This window comes from Lithobates pipiens, unplaced genomic scaffold (genome assembly GCF_037356315.1).
Source record: "Lithobates pipiens isolate NorthernLeopardFrog02 unplaced genomic scaffold, aLitPip1_a1.2 Scaffold_18, whole genome shotgun sequence".
Classification (NCBI taxonomy): Eukaryota; Metazoa; Chordata; class Amphibia; order Anura; family Ranidae; genus Lithobates; species Lithobates pipiens.
In genome coordinates, this window is record NW_027507758.1 from 592,472,526 (window position 1) to 592,494,584 (window position 22,059).

Below are 22,059 nucleotides of genomic sequence, written 5' to 3' on the forward strand. Positions count from 1 at the left end.
CCCACCATTAGAATACCTCCCTTCATCCACCCACTTCTAATGGTGGGCATACATGCACCATTTATATATGCCGAAGCATGGGGGCATCCTCCCGCAAAAAAGTTATGACACGTACACACGGTCGGACTTTTCCACGGGCAAGCCATCTTTCGGAATTTCGACCATATGTATGCGGATTAGGAGCGAAGTCGCTCCTCCGCCCCTGCTGCCCCCATGCTTCAGCATATATGCTCTTTTTTTTAACTGGGGTGTTGAAATCACCTCCTACAGCACTGGAGTCACAGCTTTATGTATCGTGAGGGCAAATGCTGTTGCTCTCAAGATAAATAAATCTGAGCTGCAGCTGAATGGTGCATCTGAAAACAAAAAAATGGTAAATCGCACATATTTGCATTCTACAAGCTGTAAATCACATATCTGCATTCTGCAACCTATAAATCGCACATAACTGCATTCTGAAACCTGTAACTTGCACATATCTGCATTCTGCAGCATTTAAAGCGCACATATCTGCATTCTGAAACCTATAAATCGCACATTACTGCATTCTGCAACCTGTGAATTGCACATATCTGCATTCAGTAAATCGCACATAACTGCATTCAGCAACATGTAAATTGCATATATCTGCAACATGTAAATAGCACATATCTGTATTCTGTAAATCGCACATATCTGCATTCTGCAACCGGTAAATTGCACATAACTGCATTCTTAAATCTGTAAATCGCACATATCTGAATTCTTAAATCTGTAAATCGCACATAGCTGCATTCTGAAATCTGCAATTCGCACATATCTGCATTCTGTAACCTGTAAATCGCACATATCTGCATTCAGCAACCTGTAAATTTGAAAAAATTGGGGTCTATTAGACCCTAGATCTTTCCTCTGCCCTCAAAGCATCTGACCACACCGTTCGGTGTGATAAAATGCTTTCCCAATGGCGATGTTTATATCCGGGAGGGGGGACATTCCCTCCCACTGCTTGTAAAAGCAGTCTAGAGGCTAATTAGCCACTAGGATTGCTTTTACATGAAAGCCGATCACTATCTGAAAAGAATACCAAGATGATACCTAAACCCGCAGGCATCATTCTGGTATAACCATTCAAATTCCAGCAACATACCAGTATGTTGCTGGTCCTTGTTGGACATATATTGTAACCTTTTTTTCATGCAGCCTGTTGGCTGAAGGAAAAAAAAAAAGAGATTGATCGGTGGTTATGCCCACCATTAGAATACCTCCCTTCATCCACCCACTTCTAATGATGGGCATACATGCACCATTTATATATGCCGAAGCATGGGGGCACCCTCCCGCAAAAAAGTTATGCCACGTACACACGGTCGGACTTTTCCACGGGCAAGCCATCTTTCGGAATTTCGACCATATGTATGCGGATTAGGAGCGAAGTCGCTCCTCCGCCCCTGCTGCCCCCACAGCACTGCAACCTGTCAATCACATATCTGCATTCTGCAACCTATAAATCGCACATAACTGCATTCTGAAACCTGTAACTTGCACATATCTGCATTCTGCAGCATTTAAAGCGCACATATCTGCATTCTGAAACCTATAAATCGCACATTACTGCATTCTGCAACCTGTGAATTGCACATATCTGCATTCAGTAAATCGCACATAACTGCATTCAGCAACATGTAAATTGCATATATCTGCAACATGTAAATAGCACATATCTGTATTCTGTAAATCGCACATATCTGCATTCTGCAACCGGTAAATTGCACATAACTGCATTCTTAAATCTGTAAATCGCACATATCTGAATTCTTAAATCTGTAAATTGCACATAGCTGCATTCTGAAATCTGCAATTCGCACATATCTGCATTCTGTAACCTGTAAATCGCACTTATCTGCATTCAGCAACCTGTAAATTTGAAAAAATTGGGGGTCTATTAGACCCTAGATCTTACCTCTGCCCTCAAAGCATCTGACCACACCGTTCGGTGTGATAAAATGCTTTCCCACTGGAAATGTTTATATCCGGGAGGGGGGACATTCCCTCCCACTGCTTGTAAAAGCAGTCTAGAGGCTAATTAGCCACTAGGATTGCTTTTACATGAAGGCCGATCACTATCTGAAAAGAATACCAAGATGATACCTAAACCCGCAGGCATCATTCTGGTATAACCATTCAAATTCCAGCAACATACCAGTACGTTGCTGGTCCTTGTTGGACATATATTGTAATTTTTTTTTCATGCAGCCTGTTGGCTGAAGGAAAAAAAAAAGAGATTGATCGGTGGGTATGCCCACCATTAGAATACCTCCCTTCATCCACCCACTTCTAATGGTGGGCATACATGCACCATTTATATATGCCGAAGCATGGGGGCATCCTCCCGCAAAAAAGTTATGCCACGTACACACGGTCAGACTTTTCCACGGGCAAGCCATCTTTCGGAATTTCGACCATATGTATGCGGATTAGGAGCGAAGTCGCTCCTCCGCCCCTGCTGCCCCCATGCTTCAGCATATATGCTCTTTGTTTTTATCTGGGGTGTTGAAATCACCTCCTACAGCACTGGAGTCACAGCTTTATGTATCGTGAGGGCAAATGCTCTTGCTCTCAAGATAAATAAATCTGAGCTGCAGCTGAATGGCGTAACTGTATTCAGCAACATGTAAATTGCATATATCTGCAACATGTAAATAGCACATATCTGTATTCTGTAAATCGCACATATCTGCATTCTGCAACCGGTAAATTGCACATAACTGCATTCTTAAATCTGTAAATCGCACATATCTGAATTCTTAAATCTGTAAATCGCACATAGCTGCATTCTGAAATCTGCAATTCGCACATATCTGCATTCTGTAACCTGTAAATCGCACATATCTGCATTCAGCAACCTGTAAATTTGAAAAAATTGGGGTCTATTAGACCCTAGATCTTTCCTCTGCCCTCAAAGCATCTGACCACACCGTTCGGTGTGATAAAATGCTTTCCCAATGGCGATGTTTATATCCGGGAGGGGGGACATTCCCTCCCACTGCTTGTAAAAGCAGTCTAGAGGCTAATTAGCCACTAGGATTGCTTTTACATGAAAGCCGATCACTATCTGAAAAGAATACCAAGATGATACCTAAACCCGCAGGCATCATTCTGGTATAACCATTCAAATTCCAGCAACATACCAGTACGTTGCTGGTCCTTGTTGGACATATATTGTAACCTTTTTTCATGCAGCCTGTTGGCTGAAGGAAAAAAGAGATTGATCGGTGGGTATGCCCACCATTAGAATACCTCCCTTCATCCACCCACTTCTAATGATGGGCATACACGCACCATTTATATATGCCGAAGTATGGGGGCATCCTCCCGCAAAAAAGTTATGCCACGTACACACGGTCAGACTTTTCCACGGGCAAGCCATCTTTCGGAATTTCGACCATATGTATGTGGATTAGGAGCAAAATCGCTCCTCCGTCCCTGCTGCCCCCATGCTTCAGCATATATGCTCTTTTTTTTTTAACTGTGGTGTTGAAATCACCTCCTACAGCACTGGAGTCACAGCTTTATGTATCCTGAGGGCAAATGCTGCTGCTCTCAAGATAAATAAATCTGCGCTGCAGCTGAATGGCGCATCTGAAAACAAAAAAATGGTAAATCGCACATATTTGCATTCTGCAACCTGTAAATCACATATCTGCATTCTGCAACCTATAAATCGCACATAACTGCATTCTGAAACCTGTAACTTGCACATATCTGCATTCTGCAGCATTTAAATCGCACATATCTGCATTCTGAAACCTATAAATCGCACATAACTGCATTCTGCAACCTGTAAATTGCACATATCTGCATTCTGTAAATCGCACATAACTGCATTCAGCAACCTGTAAATTGCACATATCTGCAACATGTAAATAGCACATATCTGTATTCTGTAAATTGCACATATCTGCATTCTGCAACCGGTAAATTGCACATATCTGAGTTCTTAAATCTGTAAATCGCGCATAGCTGCATTCTGAAATCTGCAATTCGCACATATCTGCATTCTGTAACCTGTAAATCGCACATATCTGCATTCAGCAACCTGTAAATTTGAAAAAATTGGGGGTCTATTAGACCCTAGATCTTACCTCTGCCCTCAAAGCATCTGACCACACCGTTCGGTGTGATAAAATGCTTTCCCACTGGAAATGTTTATATCCGGGAGGGGGGACATTCCCTCCCACCGCTTGTAAAAGCAGTCTAGAGGCGAATTAGCCACTAGGATTGCTTTTACATGAAATCCGATCACTATCTGAAAAGAATACCAAGATGATACCTAAACCCGCAGGCATCATTCTGGTATAACCATTCAAATTCCAGCAACATACCAGTACGTTGCTGGTCCTTGTTGGACATATATTGTAATTTTTTTTTCATGCAGCCTGTTGGCTGAAGGAAAAAAAAAAAAAGAGATTGATCGGTGGGTATGCCCACCATTAGAATACCTCCCTTCATCCACCCACTTCTAATGGTGGGCATACATGCACCATTTATATATGCCGAAGCATGGGGGCATCCTCCCGCAAAAAAGTTATGCCACGTACACACGGTCGGACTTTTCCACGGGCAAGCCATCTTTCGGAATTTCGACCATATGTATGCGGATTAGGAGCGAAGTCGCTCCTCCGCCCCTGCTGCCCCCATGCTTCAGCATATATGCTCTTTTTTTTAACTGGGGTGTTGAAATCACCTCCTACAGCACTGGAGTCACAGCTTTATGTATCGTGAGGGCAAATGCTGTTGCTCTCAAGATAAATAAATCTGAGCTGCAGCTGAATGGTGCATCTGAAAACAAAAAAATGGTAAATCGCACATATTTGCATTCTACAAGCTGTAAATCACATATCTGCATTCTGCAACCTATAAATCGCACATAACTGCATTCTGAAACCTGTAACTTGCACATATCTGCATTCTGCAGCATTTAAAGCGCACATATCTGCATTCTGAAACCTATAAATCGCACATTACTGCATTCTGCAACCTGTGAATTGCACATATCTGCATTCAGTAAATCGCACATAACTGCATTCAGCAACATGTAAATTGCATATATCTGCAACATGTAAATAGCACATATCTGTATTCTGTAAATCGCACATATCTGCATTCTGCAACCGGTAAATTGCACATAACTGCATTCTTAAATCTGTAAATCGCACATATCTGAATTCTTAAATCTGTAAATCGCACATAGCTGCATTCTGAAATCTGCAATTCGCAAATATCTGCATTCTGTAACCTGTAAATCGCACATATCTGCATTCAGCAACCTGTAAATTTGAAAAAATTGGGGTCTATTAGACCCTAGATCTTTCCTCTGCCCTCAAAGCATCTGACCACACCGTTCGGTGTGATAAAATGCTTTCCCAATGGCGATGTTTATATCCGGGAGGGGGGACATTCCCTCCCACTGCTTGTAAAAGCAGTCTAGAGGCTAATTAGCCACTAGGATTGCTTTTACATGAAAGCCGATCACTATCTGAAAAGAATACCAAGATGATACCTAAACCCGCAGGCATCATTCTGGTATAACCATTCAAATTCCAGCAACATACCAGTATGTTGCTGGTCCTTGTTGGACATATATTGTAACCTTTTTTTCATGCAGCCTGTTGGCTGAAGGAAAAAAAAAAGAGATTGATCGGTGGTTATGCCCACCATTAGAATACCTCCCTTCATCCACCCACTTCTAATGATGGGCATACATGCACCATTTATATATGCCGAAGCATGGGGGCACCCTCCCGCAAAAAAGTTATGCCACGTACACACGGTCTGACTTTTCCACGGGCAAGCCATCTTTCGGAATTTCGACCATATGTATGCGGATTAGGAGCGAAGTCGCTCCTCCGCCCCTGCTGCCCCCACAGCACTGCAACCTGTCAATCACATATCTGCATTCTGCAACCTATAAATCGCACATAACTGCATTCTGAAACCTGTAACTTGCACATATCTGCATTCTGCAGCATTTAAAGCGCACATATCTGCATTCTGAAACCTATAAATCGCACATTACTGCATTCTGCAACCTGTGAATTGCACATATCTGCATTCAGTAAATCGCACATAACTGCATTCAGCAACATGTAAATTGCATATATCTGCAACATGTAAATAGCACATATCTGTATTCTGTAAATCGCACATATCTGCATTCTGCAACCGGTAAATTGCACATAACTGCATTCTTAAATCTGTAAATCGCACATATCTGAATTCTTAAATCTGTAAATCGCACATAGCTGCATTCTGAAATCTGCAATTCGCACATATCTGCATTCTGTAACCTGTAAATCGCACATATCTGCATTCAGCAACCTGTAAATTTGAAAAAATTGGGGTCTATTAGACCCTAGATCTTACCTCTGCCCTCAAAGCATCTGACCACACCGTTCGGTGTGATAAAATGCTTTCCCAATGGCGATGTTTATATCCGGGAGGGGGGACATTCCCTCCCACTGCTCGTAAAAGCAGTCTAGAGGCTAATTAGCCACTAGGATTGCTTTTACATGAAAGCCGATCACTATCTGAAAAGAATACCAAGATGATACCTAAACCCGCAGGCATCATTCTGGTATAACCATTCAAATTCCAGCAACATACCAGTACGTTGCTGGTCCTTGTTGGACATATATTGTAACCTTTTTTTCATGCAGCCTGTTGGCTGAAGGAAAAAAAAAAGAGATTGATCGGTGGTTATGTCCACCATTAGAATACCTCCCTTCATCCACCCACTTCTATTGATGGGCATACATGCACCATTTAGATATGCCGAAGCATGGGGGCATCCTCCCGCAAAAAAGTTATGCCACGTACACACGGTCGGACTTTTCCATGGGCAAGCCATCTTTCGGAATTTCGACCATATGTATGCGGATTAGGAGCAAAATCGCTCCTCCGTCCCTGCTGCCCCTATGCTTCAGCATATATGCTCTTTTTTGAACTGTGGTGTTGAAATCGTATATATACACACACACACACACACACACATATACACAGAGGGGAGGGACCTCGTAGAACATGAATATATATATGTATATATTCACACACACAGAGGGTGAGGACCTCATAGAACAACATATCAATATCTCCAGTGGGGAGAGCCTCCTCTGGACACAGTGGTGCCTGTGTGCATTGCACCCTGCCTAGGATCGGGTGTGTGTGTGTGTGTATAGACAGAGTGGATGGACCTCATAGAACACCTATATATATATATATATATATATATATATATATATATATATATATATATATATATATATATACACAAATATATATTTATTTATATATATATATATATATATATATATACACACACAGAGGGGATGGACCTCATAGAACAACAATATAAATTGTATAAGTCTGGCCTTTTCTCTTCTTTTTTTTTTTTTTGCAGCGTTTCCCTTCCATGTGATCCTGAACAGCAGTGACTGAGCCGCACCTAAAGGCAAGAGATGTTTCCCGACCGAGAGTCAGGCAAAGACTGAGCCGCTCCTGCTCTGCTGACTTTATTTATAGGCGGACCTTGTGACGTCACGCGTAACGGTCCGCTTGGTAGTGGCTGGTCACGTGTCTGTACCTACTACTGCACGTGATTGTAGGAACTCCGTTAAGCGGGCAGGACTTGTGACGTCACGCGTAACGGTCCGCTTGGTAGTGGCTGGTCACGTGTCTGTAGCTACTCCGATACGTGATTGTAGCTATTCCGTCACGCGATCGTAGCCAATCCGTAGTGACGTGCCGGATTTCCCTTAATTTATTCCCGCCATTTTTACTATTTATTTTCTATTCATTATCTAGTCTGAATATTTTTTTTTTTATTATTTATTCCTACTCATAATCAATAAACTATTACTATTTAATATGTTTTCCTATTTGCTAATGAGTTAGTTGCCTCCGTCTACGGTAAAATGTCTCCTGTACTGCGGACATGGAGGATCAGCCAATGAAATCCCGGCAGTGCGGGACGTCACGTGATCGCGCCGTTCAGTCCCCGCCCCCCTAAAGCTGAAGTCACCATGGAGATGTTGTCACAACGTGAGTGTGGGGTGACCGGTGCCCGTTGTGTGTATGTTGTATGGAGGGACTCCTCTGTAGTGCGGTTATTATGATGGAGATAATGAGCTGTCCCTGTGTGGAGCGCTCTGACCTGTGTCCTTGGAATCATGGAGAGACTTCTGTGTTCTGAGATATATATATATATATAATGGTGTCCTATGAGGTCCCTCCACCCTGATGATTGATTTATGTATATATCTCATAAAACACCATAGCCCCCCCCCCCCCCCGTTATTTATAATGGTGTGTATATATATATATATATCTACACACACACTGTATCTAACAAAAAATGGGTATACCTACAATACATGTATAGAGCCACAATAGGTCCTTTTATACTCCTACATACATGTATAGTGCTATGACAGGTCCTCTTTACACTCCTATATACACGTATAGAGCCATGACCGGTCCTTTTACACTCCTATATACACGTATAGAGCCATGACCGGTCTTTTTACAGTCCTATATACATGTATAGAGCTACAACAGGTCCTTTTACAGTCCTATATACATATATAAAGCCACGACAGGTCCTCTTTATACTCCTATATACATGTATAGAGCCATGACCGGTCCTTTTACAGTCCTATATACATGTATAGAGCTACAACAGGTCCTCTTTATACTCTTATATTCATGTATAGAGCCATGACAGGTCCTTTTATACTCCAGTATACATTTATAGAGCCATGACCAGTCCTTTTACAGTCCTATATACATGTATAGAGCCATGACCGGTTCTCTTTATACTCTTATATACATGTATAGAGACATGACCGGCCCTTTTATTCTTATATATACATATATAGAGCCATGACAGGTCCTTTTACAGTCCTATATACATGTATAGAGTCACGACAGGTCCTCTTTATACTCTTATATACATGTATAGAGACATGACTGGTCCTTTTATTCTTATATATACATGTATAGAGCCATGACAGGTCCTTTTAAACTCCTATATACATGTATAGAGCCATGACAGGTCCTTTTAAACTCCTATATACATGTATAGAGCCATGACCGGTCCTTTTACAGTCCTATATACATGTATAGAGCCATCACCGGTTCTCTTTATACTCTTATATACATGTATAGAGACATGACCGGCCCTTTTATTCTTATATATACATGTATAGAGCCATGACAGGTCCTTTTACAGTCCTATATACATGTATAGAGCCACGACCGGTCCTCTTTATACTCTTATATACATGTATAGAGCCATGACAAGGTCCTCTTTATATACTCTTACATACATGTATAGAGCCATGACAGGTCCTTTTACAGTCCTATATACATGTATAGAGCCATGACCCGTCTTTTTATACTCCTGTATACATGTATAGAGCCATGACAGGTCCTCTTTATATTTCTATATACATGTATAGAGCCATGACAGGTCCTCTTTATACTTCTATATACAGTATCTCACAAAAGTGAGTACACCCCTCGCATTTTTGTAAATATTTTATTACATCTTTCCATGTGACAACACTGAAGAAATGACACTTTGCTACGATGTAAAGTAGTGAGTGTACAACTTGTATAATAGTGTAACTTTGCTGTCCCCTCAAAATAACTCAACACACGGCCATTAATGTCTAAACCGCTGGCAACAAAAGTGAGTACACCCCTAAGTGAAAATGTCTAAATTGGGCCCAATTAGCCATTTTCCTTCCCCAGTGTCATGTGACTCTTTAGTGTTACAAGGTCTCAGGTGTGAATGGGGAGCAGGTGTGTTAAACCATAGGTGTGTTAGACCATACAGCGGTTTAACAGCACAGGTTCCACTCAGAACAGGCCTCACCGTGGTCCACCAAAGAAGTTGAGGTCACGTGCTCGGCGTCATATCCAGAGGTTGTCTTTGGGAAATAGACGTATGAGTGCTGCCAGCATTACTGCAGAGGCTGAAGGGGTACCCATGTGAGTCCACGTTGGACCACGGTGAGTCCTGTTCAGAGTGGAACCCATCCTGATAAACTGCTCTATGGTCTTGGCCACCGTGCTGCAGCTCAGTTTCAGGGTCTTGGCAAAGTTCTTATAGCCTAGGCCATCTTTATGTAGAGCAACAATCCTTCTTTTTTTTTTTTCTTTTTTTCAGATCCTCAGAGAGTTCTTTGCCATGAGGTGCCATATTGAACTTCCAGTGACTAGTATGAGAGAGTGAGAGCGAAAACACCAAATTTAACACACCTGCTCCCCATTCACAGCTGAGACCTTGTAACACTAATGAGTCGCATGACATCGGGGAGGGAAAATGGCTAATTGGGCCCAATTTGGAAATTTTCACTTAGGGGTGTACTCACTTTTGTTGCCAGCGGTTTAGACATTAATGGCTGTGTGTTGAGTTATTTTGAAGGGACAACAAATTTAGACTGTTATACAAGCTGTACACTCACTACTTTACATTGTAGTAAAGTGTCATTTCTTCAGTGTTGTCACATGAAAAGATACAATAAAATATTTACGAAAATGTGAGGGGTGTACTCACTTTTGTGAGATTCTGTATATCAAATGAGAGGATTATAATAAATAGAATAAAATAACCCTCATGGTACCGGCCAGAAAGACCTAAACGCCAATCACCACATCTCACCTGCCACACAGGACCTCGACATCGCAATCCCTGCAGGGGAGGGACCTCATAAATCGAGGGATTAATCTTTAATTTCCACAGCCCTAAAAAAAATTATAATTAACAATAAAAAATTAAAAATACATTTCACACGTTGCCTATGGGGATTTTTAAGTACCGAACTTTGGCACCATTCCACGAGCGTGTGCAATATTGAAGCGTGACATGTTAGGTATCTATTTACTTGGCATAACTTCATTGTTCACAATATGCAAAAACATTGGGCTAACGTTACTGTTTTTTTTTTTTTTTTTAAAGCACAAAAACTTTCCCAAAAAAAGCGTTAGAAAAATTGCTGCGCAAATACCGTGTGAGATAAAAAGTTGCAACAACCGCCATTGTATTCTCTAGGGTCTTTGCTAAAAATAAAATATGTCATGTTTGGAGGTTCTATGTAATTTTCTAGCAAAAAGTTTTTTACATGTAGGAGAGAAATGTCAGAGTTGGCCTGGGGGGCAAGTGGTTAAAAAAAAGACATGAACTCATATTCCCTTCAGTATCAAAAGCATGATGGTTTCGGGCTGTACAGATAACACCCTTCGTCAGAACTAGACACATACAACAATGGTGATCTTTACAAGTGTGTGTGTGTGTGTGTGTGTATATGTATGTATACACACACACACACACACACACACACACACACACACTTCTTTCATATGGGATCAATTAATTAATCATTCAATGCCAATGAGGCTAATTAACAAATGGGAAAATGCATGTAGACATATGTAGAATTGTGGGTCATCAGGTGCTACCGCATTTTTTCTCATTACATTCGATATGCACTAAAGAAGAACAAACACATATTGTGAATTTCTATATATATGACCAGTTATATCTAAAAAAAAAAAAATTATAATAATGATAATTATCATCATTTTGCAAAAAAAAAAAATTAATCAAAATCTGAATTCCATCCATTGGGCAACAATGTCAAAATAATGTCAAAATCAAACCATGTATCCATAGAACCTCTCGTTTTTGAAGGGTTAATTCTCTATTCCCTCCATGTCTATTGTTAGATATGCCATCTATAACCATAAACTTTCATTGAGAAATAGTATGTCTGTTCTCCAGAAAATGCCCGGCTAAAGCTTATCTCATTTATCTCTAATAGAATACTTGTACCCGGGGCAATCCTATCTTTTAACTTTTTGGGTAGTTTCTCCAACATATAATAACCCACAAGGGCATTTTATTATGTATATACCGTAAGACGATTGGCAAGTATTAAGCCCTACTCTGTTTCCCCCGAAAATAAGTCCTACCCTGAAAATAAGACCTACAAGGACTTTAACTAGGGCTTTATTGGGGGGTAGGGCTTATATTGCAGCCATCACAGACAATCGCGCTAGGTCTAATTTTCGGGGAAACAGGGTAGTACAACAGAGGGGGCATGTACCAAGCAAATAAAGCTTTCCGTAAGTCTACAAAGCAGATGCACCATTTTTTTTTACATATTTGTGGACCCTGCATCTGCAATTCTGGGCAGCCAACTATAACAGTTGTGTACAGGTCTATGTCAGTATTAACATCACCGACAATCACGCTAGGTCTTATTTTCCGGGAAACGGTAATGATTTTTGATGTCAATGTTGTAACCTTTATGTGGATGGCGAAAAAGATTTCCATTTTTATCATACTTTTCACTGAATGCAACAGAGACAGAGAAAGGAGCCAAGATTGCATGGTCCCAGAAAGGCGGTAAACGGTGAGGGAAGACGACATTCATCAGCTTGAACCAATCTGTCATATATTGTCCAACCTCGACGGTAGGAAGGTAAAGGAGGAAACTGGAATTTCTGTAGATCATACAGGATAGACCAGTGTTTGTTTGTTTATTATGTTCTAAAGCATGAATAAACAAATTACAATGATAAATAAAAACATTCTCTATCATGTCCATAAATGCATTGGTGTATATTATAATTTTTTTATTTTTTTTTACTAGTAATGGTAATCTGTGTTTTTTTTTTTTTTTTTTTTTATCGGGACTGCGACATTATAGCGGACAGATCGGACACTTGACACATTTTTGGGACCATTGACATTTCTACAGCAATCAGTGCTATAAAAATGCATTGATTACTGCGTATATGTCACTGGCAGGGAAGGGGTTAACACTAGGGGTGATCAAGGGGTTAACTGTGTTCCCTTGTGTGTGTTCTAAATGTAGGGGGGATGGGACTGACTAGAGGAGATGACAGATCATTGTTCCTAGCTAGTAGGAACACATAATCTGTCTCTCCTCACAGAACAGGGATTTGTGTGTTTATACACACACGCACGCACGCACACACACCTGTTCTTACTTTTGTGCCTGCGATCGCAAGTATATTAGTAAAACCTTGGATTGCGAGCATAATTCGTTCCGGAAGCATGCTTGTAATCCAAAGCACTTGTATATCAAAGTGAATTTCCCCAAAAGAAATAATGGAAGCTCAGATGATTCGTTCCACAACCATTTATTCATAAGACCTTCAGTTTATAGTCAATATAAAAAGATTATAGCAATGTGACCAGGTTGTGTATCAATAAAATGTCCATCCATAAATGGAAGAGTCCGCAAGGGGATTAGAAGAAAAATCCAGTAGGAGCTACAGAGCATAAAAGAGAAGAGAGGCGCCTCTAAGTGTAGCAATATGGTTACATGTAACCACTTGCCGACTGGCTCACGCTGATATATGTCAGCAAAGTGGCACGGGTGCGGAAAACAATGTACTCGTACGTTGCTGCGTCATCAGCGGCTAGCGTGCGTGCCACGGGAGCGTACCCGCCTGTGGCCCGCGATTGTGACACGGAGAGGCAGAATGGGGAGATGCCTATGTAAACAAGGCATTTCCCTGTTCTGCCTAGTAACATGACAGAGATCTACTGCTCCCAGTGATCGGAAACGGTGATCTCTGTCATGTTCTAGTGAGCCCATCCTCCCTACAGTTAGAACACGCTGAGAGAACACGCTTAACCCCTCGTTCGCCCCCTAGTGTTTAACTCCTTCCCTGCCAGTGACATTTACACAGTAATCAATGCATTTTTATAGCTTTGATCACTGTATAAATGCCAATAGTCCCAAAATAGTGTTAAAAGTGTCAGATCTGTCTGCTATAATGTTGCATTCATGATAAACTCAGATCACCGCCATTAATAATAAAAAAAATAATAAAAATGCCATAAATCTATCCCCTATTTTATAGACGCGATAACTTTTGCGCAAACCAACCAATATATACTCGTATTGTGATATTTTTTGGGGGGGGGGGAAATGTAGAAGAATACATATCGGCCTAAACTGAGGAAGAATTTATTTATTTTATTTTTTTATTTTTGGGGGGATATTTATTATAGCAAAAAGTAATAAAAAAAAAAAAAAAAAAGCTTTTTTTTTCAAAATGTGTTCAAAATTAGTTTATAGAGCAAATAATAAAAACCGCAGTGGCGATCAAATACCACCAAAAAAAATCTCTCTTTCTTGGAAAAAAAAAAAAGGACATCAATTTTGTTCAGGTACAACATCGCACAACCGCTCAATTGTCAGTTAAAACGACGCAGTGCCGTATTGCAAAAAAGGGCTTGTCAGGAAGGGGGGTAAATCCTTCGGGGGCTGAAGTGGTTAATAAAGGTACAATATTTAGCAACTCACATGGTTGATGAAAAACTAATGAATTACCGGCGCAAAAGGTTTCAACAGATTATGTGTTAGTTTGCTGCAATCAGGTATAAATGTCACTATATAAGTGGACAAATTTAACATAAAATGTGCATATAATATGGATTGCGCCAACTACCACCACAACTATTTAGTGTCATATATCACTTCCACAATATTTTGTACAAAACCACATAAAGTGCCGTGCCTTCATTAAGGTCCTCACTTTGCTCTCATACCCCTATATAGAGTGCAATTAATATAAACATTGTGGAAGAAAAATCCAAACATAAAGAATATGTATCCTTATTTAAATAAAAAATATAATACAAATAAAAAAATAGAGCGAACAATTTCAGTGTCACATGAATGTCCCAAGTGAGTGATCACTCCAGTGTCACTAAATTCCTCCTATTTAAAGTGCTTCTTCTATTTATATATTTTTATGTTATTTATTTTATTTTTATATTATTTATATTTTCTCTTTATTGAAGAAGCACTTTAAATAGGAGGAATTTAGTGACACTGGAGTGATCACTCACTTGGGACATTCATGTGGCACTGAAATAGTTCGGTCTATTTTTTTTATTTTTATTATATTTTTTATTTATATAATGATACATATTCTTTGTTTGGATTTCTCATCCTCGTTGTTTATATTAATTGCACTCTATATAGGGGTATGAGAGCAAAGTGAGGAACTTAAAGGGGAGGGCCACCCTGAAAAAAAAAGACATAAAAAATTAGAAAAAAATCAAAAAAAAAAAAAAATCAAAAAAAATTTACCAGAAATGCCTGTTGCTAGGCACTTAATCCTAATCTGCCTCTTCTTCCTCCACGGAGATCTTTCTTCTCTCCTCGTCGCGTTGTCTTCTGGGTAATGGGTTGCGCTGTGTTCTGGGAACTGTGTGTCCCAGAACACAGCGCGTCCCATTCACAAAGCGCTGCGCGACTCGCGCATGTGCAGTAGTTAACCGGCAGTGAAGCCGCAAGGCTCCACTGCCTGTTTTCCTTAGCCCGTCCGAGAGCCGAGGGACAGGTCGGCCTCGGGCGGCCGACATCGCGGGCACCCTGGACAGGTAAGTCGGCTTATTAAGTCAGTGTTTGCAGCTGCTGACTTAAAATTTTTTTTTTTTTTTTAAACGGCCCTCCTCTTTAATTAAGGCACGACACTTTATGTGGTTTTGCACAAAATATTGTGGAAGTGATATATGACACTAAATAGTTGTGGTGGTAGTTGGCGCAATCCATATTATATGCACATTTCACGTGGTTGATGATTGAAGGAGGCACATCTAAGTATGCAGTCATCTGGGGTAAAGCTGTCCACATAGACCGCCTTCCGCATCACCGGCTCTCACCGATGTCAGTCAGCAATCGTGACCGGGAAGACTACCCTGCGATAGGGCGATCTGAAAGCGAGGCTGGAAGCTCTCGTGGAGCTCAGGGTAGAAGTTGTTGGCCGTGCGGAGGATGGTCTATGTGAACGGCTTTACCCCCGATGCCTACATACTTAGATGTGCCTGTTCTATTCATCAACCATGTGAGTTGCTAAATGTTGTACCTTCATTAAATGTAACCATATTGCTACACTTAGAGGTGCCTCTGTTTTGTTTTATACCCAGTAGTGACCTGACGCTACTTGTATATCAAGACATCGCTTGTAGATCAAGTCACAATTTGTTTAAAAAATGTTCTTGTCTTGCAAAACACTCTCAAACCAAGGTTTGTGTGTGTAATATATATATATATATATATATATATATATATATATATATATAAAAAAATAATAATAATAAATTATATAATATAAAATCTCTATAATACACACATAGTGTCTGATAGTCTTAGTTCTCTCTCCAGCCCGCAGGAAGCAGAAATGGTCGGTGGACCCCAGGAACAGCGCCTGGACCAAGGACGACTCCAAGTTCGGGCAAAAGATGCTGGAGAAGATGGGTTGGTCCAAGGGCAAGGTGAGCGCAATATGTCAGAGGAGGCCAGGTATCAAGCGTCAACTTCACCCCCCCCCCCCCCCCATTATCCCTTTCATAGAGTTGAGATCTGTCTCTAGTCCAGCCTATTTGTTTTAAATAGCGCAGCAAAAGGTTTTCTTACTGTTGACCCCCATGTGGGACATTTCTTCTCAGTTCCTGTTTGAAGGGTGTATGTCAGAATAATGATGTGATTGCGATGCTCCTGAAAAAGGACCCAGGCTGTATTTAGAACCTTTCTTCACTGCATGCAAAACTATATAGAAAGTCACCACGGCAGATAGGATTTGTAGAGGACACCAACAGTCCCCCCTATCCTTCTGCGCCCATCGCCCCCCCCCTCCTTCTGCACCCATCGCCCCCCCCTCCTTCTGCGCCCATCGCCCACCCCTGTCCTTCTGTGCCCATCGCCCCCCCCTGTCCTCCTGCGCCCATTACCCCCCCACTGTCCTTCTGCACCCATTACCCCCCCACTGTCCTTCTGCGCCCATCGCCCCCCCCTGTCCTTCTGCGCCCATTGCGCCCCCCTGTCCTACTGCGCCCATCTCCCCCTCCCGTCCTTCTGCGCCCATCTCCCCCTCCCGTCCTTCTGCGCCCATCGCCCCCCTCCCGTCCTTCTGCGCCCATCGCCCCTCCCCCTGTCCTTCTGCGGCCATCGGCCTACCCGTCCTCCCCTCTGCGGCCATCGGCCTACCCGTCCTCCCCTCTGCGGCCATCGGCCTACCCGTCCTCCCCTCTGCGGCCATCGGCCTACCCGTCTTCCCCTCTGCGGCCATCGGCCTACCCGTCCTCCCCTCTGCTGCCATCGGCCTACCCGTCCTCCCCTCTGCGGCCATCGGCCTACCCGTCCTCCCCTCTGCGGCCATCGGCCTACCCGTCCTCCCCTCTGCGGCCATCGGCCTACCCGTCCTCCCCTCTGCGGCCCTCGGCCTATCCGTCCTCCCCTCTGCGCCCATCGGCCCACCCCGTCCCCTCTGCGCCCATCGGTCCCCCCGTCCCCTCTGCGCCCATCGGTCCCCCCGTCCCCTCTGCGCCCATCGGTCCCCCCGTCCCCTCTGCGCCCATCGGTCCCCCCGTCCCCTCTGCGCCCATCGGTCCCCCCGTCCCCTCTGCGCCCATCGTCCCCCCGTCCCCTCTGTGCCCATCGGTCCCCCCATCCCCTCTGTGCCCATCGATCCCCGGAAGTTGTTGCCATGCTCTGCAGGCCTCAGTGCACTAATTAAGGACTTGCACATTTTTGTTATTCTATCAGTGTTGGTGCATTTACTAAAATTTTGCAAAAGGCGGCCTATGCCTTTTAAATTTAGAGGAGAAGGATTAGAAGTTACATCTGTGCCACAAAATAATGTACTTTGAATTGCACCATGGGGGGGTACACTGTGCAGATATGTTCCGGGAAGAGAAGGGAGGGGTGACCCCCATAGGGGAATTGTAGACACAGGTGGTAACATCTCTGGCCAGGCCGGCTGTATTATTCTGGAATACTCTAGAACTGATGATTTTACAGTCGGCTGGTGTCACTCCGGCTGTTTCCAATGACAGGATTCCTTTTGGGGTGCAGCCGTTGTCTTATCATGTGATGATTTTTTTAACCAATGCCGATGTTCTATTCAAGGGTCTCGGGGCTCAGGAATAAGGATCCACGGAGCACATCAAAGTTCAAGTGAAGAACACTCTGGGCCTTGGAGCTTGCAACAATTATGAGGTAATGAAGACGTTTTGTACCAGACAAGAGCATTGGTGTCCTACAACAACAACTAATAGTAGGTATAGAGGGCCTCATCTTGGGTGCCTAATAGATACAAAGGGCTACATATAACCATCAGCGTAGACATTGTACAGGAGATGGTCGGGGACTGCCAACATGATACAGGAGATGGTCAAAGAAAAAGGAGATAAGACTGCAGAGGCTCCTGGGTCAGAGGATGGGTACCAGGTCTCTAGGGGCCTTTACACAGCACTCTAATCAGTTGCTTTTGATGGTCATCCAGCAAGGATCCTATAGGGAGAACACTGCAGAGCCCCCCTCACAATCCTCCCTAGTGGCTCCTCTGTGAGCCTAGTATGGCTGCGGAGAATCGAGAACGTTGCTATGCTGAATAAACCTGGAAGTCCTCGGAGTATTTCTGGGTTTGTGTTTTGTGTACCTTTTATACCTACTGTCTGTAGGAAGCAGAGGAGGCATTGCCGACCAACGTTCTTGATTCCTTGCAGCCATGCTAGGCTCATAGAGGAGCCACTAGGGAGGATGTGAGGGGGCTCTGCAGTGTTCTCCCTATAGAATCCTTGCTGGGTCACTATCAAAAGCATCTGATTAGAGTGCCATGTAAAGGCCCCTAGGGACCTGGTGCCCATCCCCTGGCCCAGGAGCCTCTGCAGTCTCTTATCTCCTTTTTCTTGTCTGCAGTGTCTGATCTTCTCCTGTAGCGTGTCTGCAGTCTCTGACCATCTCCTGTACCGTGTCTGCAGTCTCTGACCATCTCCTGTACCGTGTCTGCAGTCTCTGACCATCTCCTGTACCGTGTCTGCGGTCTCTGACCATCTCCTGTACCGTGTCTGCAGTCTCTGACCTTCTTCTGTACCGTGTCTGCAGTCTCTGACCATCTTCTGTACCGTGTCTGCAGTCTCTGACCATCTCCTGTACCGTGTCTGCAGTCTCTGACCATCTCCTGTACCGTGTCTGCAGTCTCTGACCATCTCCTGTACCGTGTCTGCAGTCTCTGACCATCTCCTGTACCGTGTCTGCAGTCTCTGACCATCTCCTGTACCGTGTCTGCAGTCTCTGACCATCTCCTGTACCGTGTCTGCAGTCTCTGACCATCTCCTGGTCCGTGTCTGCGGTCTCTGACCATCTCCTGGTCCGTGTCTGCAGTCTCTGACCTTCTTCTGTACCGTGTCTGCAGTCTCTGACCATCTCCTGCATCATGTCTGCAGTCTCCGACCATCTCCTGCATCATGTCTGCAGTCTCCGACCATCTCCTGCATCATGTTTGCAGTCTCCGACCATCTCCTGCATCATGTCTGCAGTCCCTGACCATCTCCTGTATCATGTCTGCAAATGCTTTGTCAACACTTGCTGCTCTTATACAAACTGAAGCCCCGTGAAAGCCAGGCCATAGAGTTTAATGCTTCTAAAATATGGGTACGGGACTAATTTAAAATCCAATACACTGCAGATGTAAATGAGCCCTCTTGGGCTTGTTCCCAAGTGCTACCAGAGGGACGGGGGTTAAAACCAGGCGTTTAAGTACCAGTTTTTCCACCCTGGTACTCAACTTGTACTCAAGTACTTAGGAACAAGCCCAAGAGGGCTCATTTCCATGTTGCCTCTTAACTGCTTGTCAAGCATTTTCTTTTTTTAAATTGATCAACCCCAGACTTCCCCTCGCATCTTTCGCCGGCGTTTCTAGGCCTTACTGTTTCCACCGGTTCTCCTTGCTGGAGAGGAAGCTGTACCAGAGGATCTGCAGTTCAAGGATTTCCCTGCTTCCAAACCTGGTAGCCTCAGGAAATTTGAAGTGAGATTTGGTGATGTCACTACAGTACTGCTAACTGTTCTCCTTGCTGGAGGGGGAAGCTAAAGCAGGGTGCAGTCCTGACACAAGGAAGCAAAGCCTTTCTCCTCTACCAAGATGGCTGCCTCCGCACAGAGACACAGTATAGAACATGGCATGGTAAGTCAGTAATGGGAAGAAGTACATCTATAGGGAGACCACAGGCAACACTGGTGACTAGTATTTCACCCTCTACTTGCTTTTTGTGCAGTTTCCATCTCTGAACCTCTTAGAAGTAAGTGTGTGTGTGTGTGTGTGTGCAGGTTTTTTTTTTGCTGGGTCCAAAGTGACATCTCAAAGGGCCTCCAACCTCTTTTACTCACCTGACTTTCTCACCGCGCCTTCCTCCTTCACAGCAGTTGACACTAGGTATGGGGGAGCCTGTGACCACCTCTCCTCTGTCTGTGCTCAGGCCTAATAACCACTTTATAGGGTCCAGCACTGTCACATGACCAAGAGAGTGACATCTTCTTTCTCCCGGTTCCCCAAGACCGATAATTTCATCACTGGCTGCATTGGAGGTAAGAGCTGTAAAGGAGTCCATATAAGGGGAGCATAGGTGGGTCATTAGCGGCCCTTTGCAGATACGCTGTTCCTCTTTTCTCATGGTCAATATGTCTGTGTCCATTTTTTAAATGCTTTTTAATCAGAATCCCTTTTATTTGTTTTTTTTATTTCAGGATAAATGGATCCCCCATCAAGACGATTTCAACCACCTTCTGCCCGAACTGAACTTTTGCCATGGCACAGCAAGCTTTGGTAAGATCAGTGCATGCAGAATTTGGACATATTATTGTCATCATAGTGCACTGATTGTCCACTGATTTCCTTAAATGCCACCCTTTTGCACCATGTTACACCCGTATTTAGGATGTAACATGGTGAAATGTGCTGTACAGATGATGACCCCTGGTTTGAATGGGTGTAGAGGTGCACTTGATATGGACGGTCGTCACAGTTGGGGTTGCTCTTAAATTTTTTTATTGAAGTTCGTGGTTCAAGTGATCAGTAGAGCCAGTGTGCTTCAGGGGTGATGCCTCCCACATTGTTAGGGCTGTGATGGTTGATGTGGTCGAGATTGGCCTTGGACCCAGGGGTCAAATAAGAATGGAGCCTTTTAGGTGCTGTAAAATGATGGAGGACTGTATTTGACCTTCAAGTCCAGTTCCGTTCCAACCATCACAGCCCTGACAAAGGGGGAGGCAATTCCCCCGAAACACGTTGGCTACTGTCATGACTTGTGAACCGTGAATTTCAATAAAAAATTTTAAAAGCAACCTCAAGTGTGATGATCTTCCATACCAAATACACCTCTACACCCATCCGAATCTATCTTGCTTGGCACTTTTCCGTCTCTACCAGAGAGGTAGCAGCTGAAACGCCAATGATGATCACCCACATCTTGCCTTCAACCACCATGTATCTCTGTGATGGAACAGACAACAAAGGTCCTGTGCGCCGCACATCACCGCAAGACCCTGTGAATGTGTTAAATTACAGCCTCGGCCAAGCCACTCCCCCAATACACACACACACACACACACACACACACACAAACACACCCCTGTGACCAGACTATAGCAAATAAGTTACTTATCCAAACACAATCCTTTAACCAGTTGTGGACCCTGGATTCTGTACATACGCTAAAACTTTATCAACATGTACAGGGTGTGTAGTCCCTTCTCCCACTAGCTGGAGATTCCCAGCTGTCATAATGACAGTTGCTGCGTAAATATAGAAGCTGCTGCTGTCAAAAGAAATAAAGGATCCCATGGCACAGTGTTTATAAACGTTGTTACTTTTGTATCTAATCTCATTCATCTGCAGATCAAAGGGATGAACCTCTATCTTTTATATGTTATCAGTTAAAGTAACCTGACAAGTTAGAAAAAAAAAATATGTTCTAATATAACCCCTTTAAAGTGGTTGTAAACCCTTACAAACCACTTTGACCTACAGGTAAGCCTAGATTAAGGCAGGGGCACTGAGCGTGGCATTCTCAATAACGAAGATGCCGCGCGTCTCGGCTCCCGTGCGCATGCGCGGGAGTGACCTCATCGCGGCTTTGGCGAATGACAGCGGCGGAGCTGCGAGACCCCACCAAGAAGATGGATGCGG

General features: G+C 43.3%; 1 protein-coding gene across 2 annotated transcripts in view; it reads left to right on the forward strand.

Annotated features, from left to right (window-relative positions):
* Positions 1-7,979: 7,979 nt before the first annotated feature.
* The window catches only part of LOC143989157 (PIN2/TERF1-interacting telomerase inhibitor 1-like), a 52,035-nt gene continuing 37,955 nt past the window's right edge, over positions 7,980-22,059 (forward strand). The window contains exons 1-3 of one of the 2 annotated variants that reach the window (XM_077489188.1): positions 7,980-8,079; positions 16,257-16,366; positions 20,619-20,697. In XM_077489188.1, the coding sequence (XP_077345314.1) occupies positions 8,061-8,079; positions 16,257-16,366; positions 20,619-20,697 (208 nt within the window). In that variant the 5' untranslated portion in view covers positions 7,980-8,060. Of the gene's footprint in view, positions 8,080-12,409; positions 12,528-16,256; positions 16,399-20,618; positions 20,698-22,059 lie in introns of those variants that run through there. The other variant, XR_013276996.1, reaches the window with a different exon arrangement.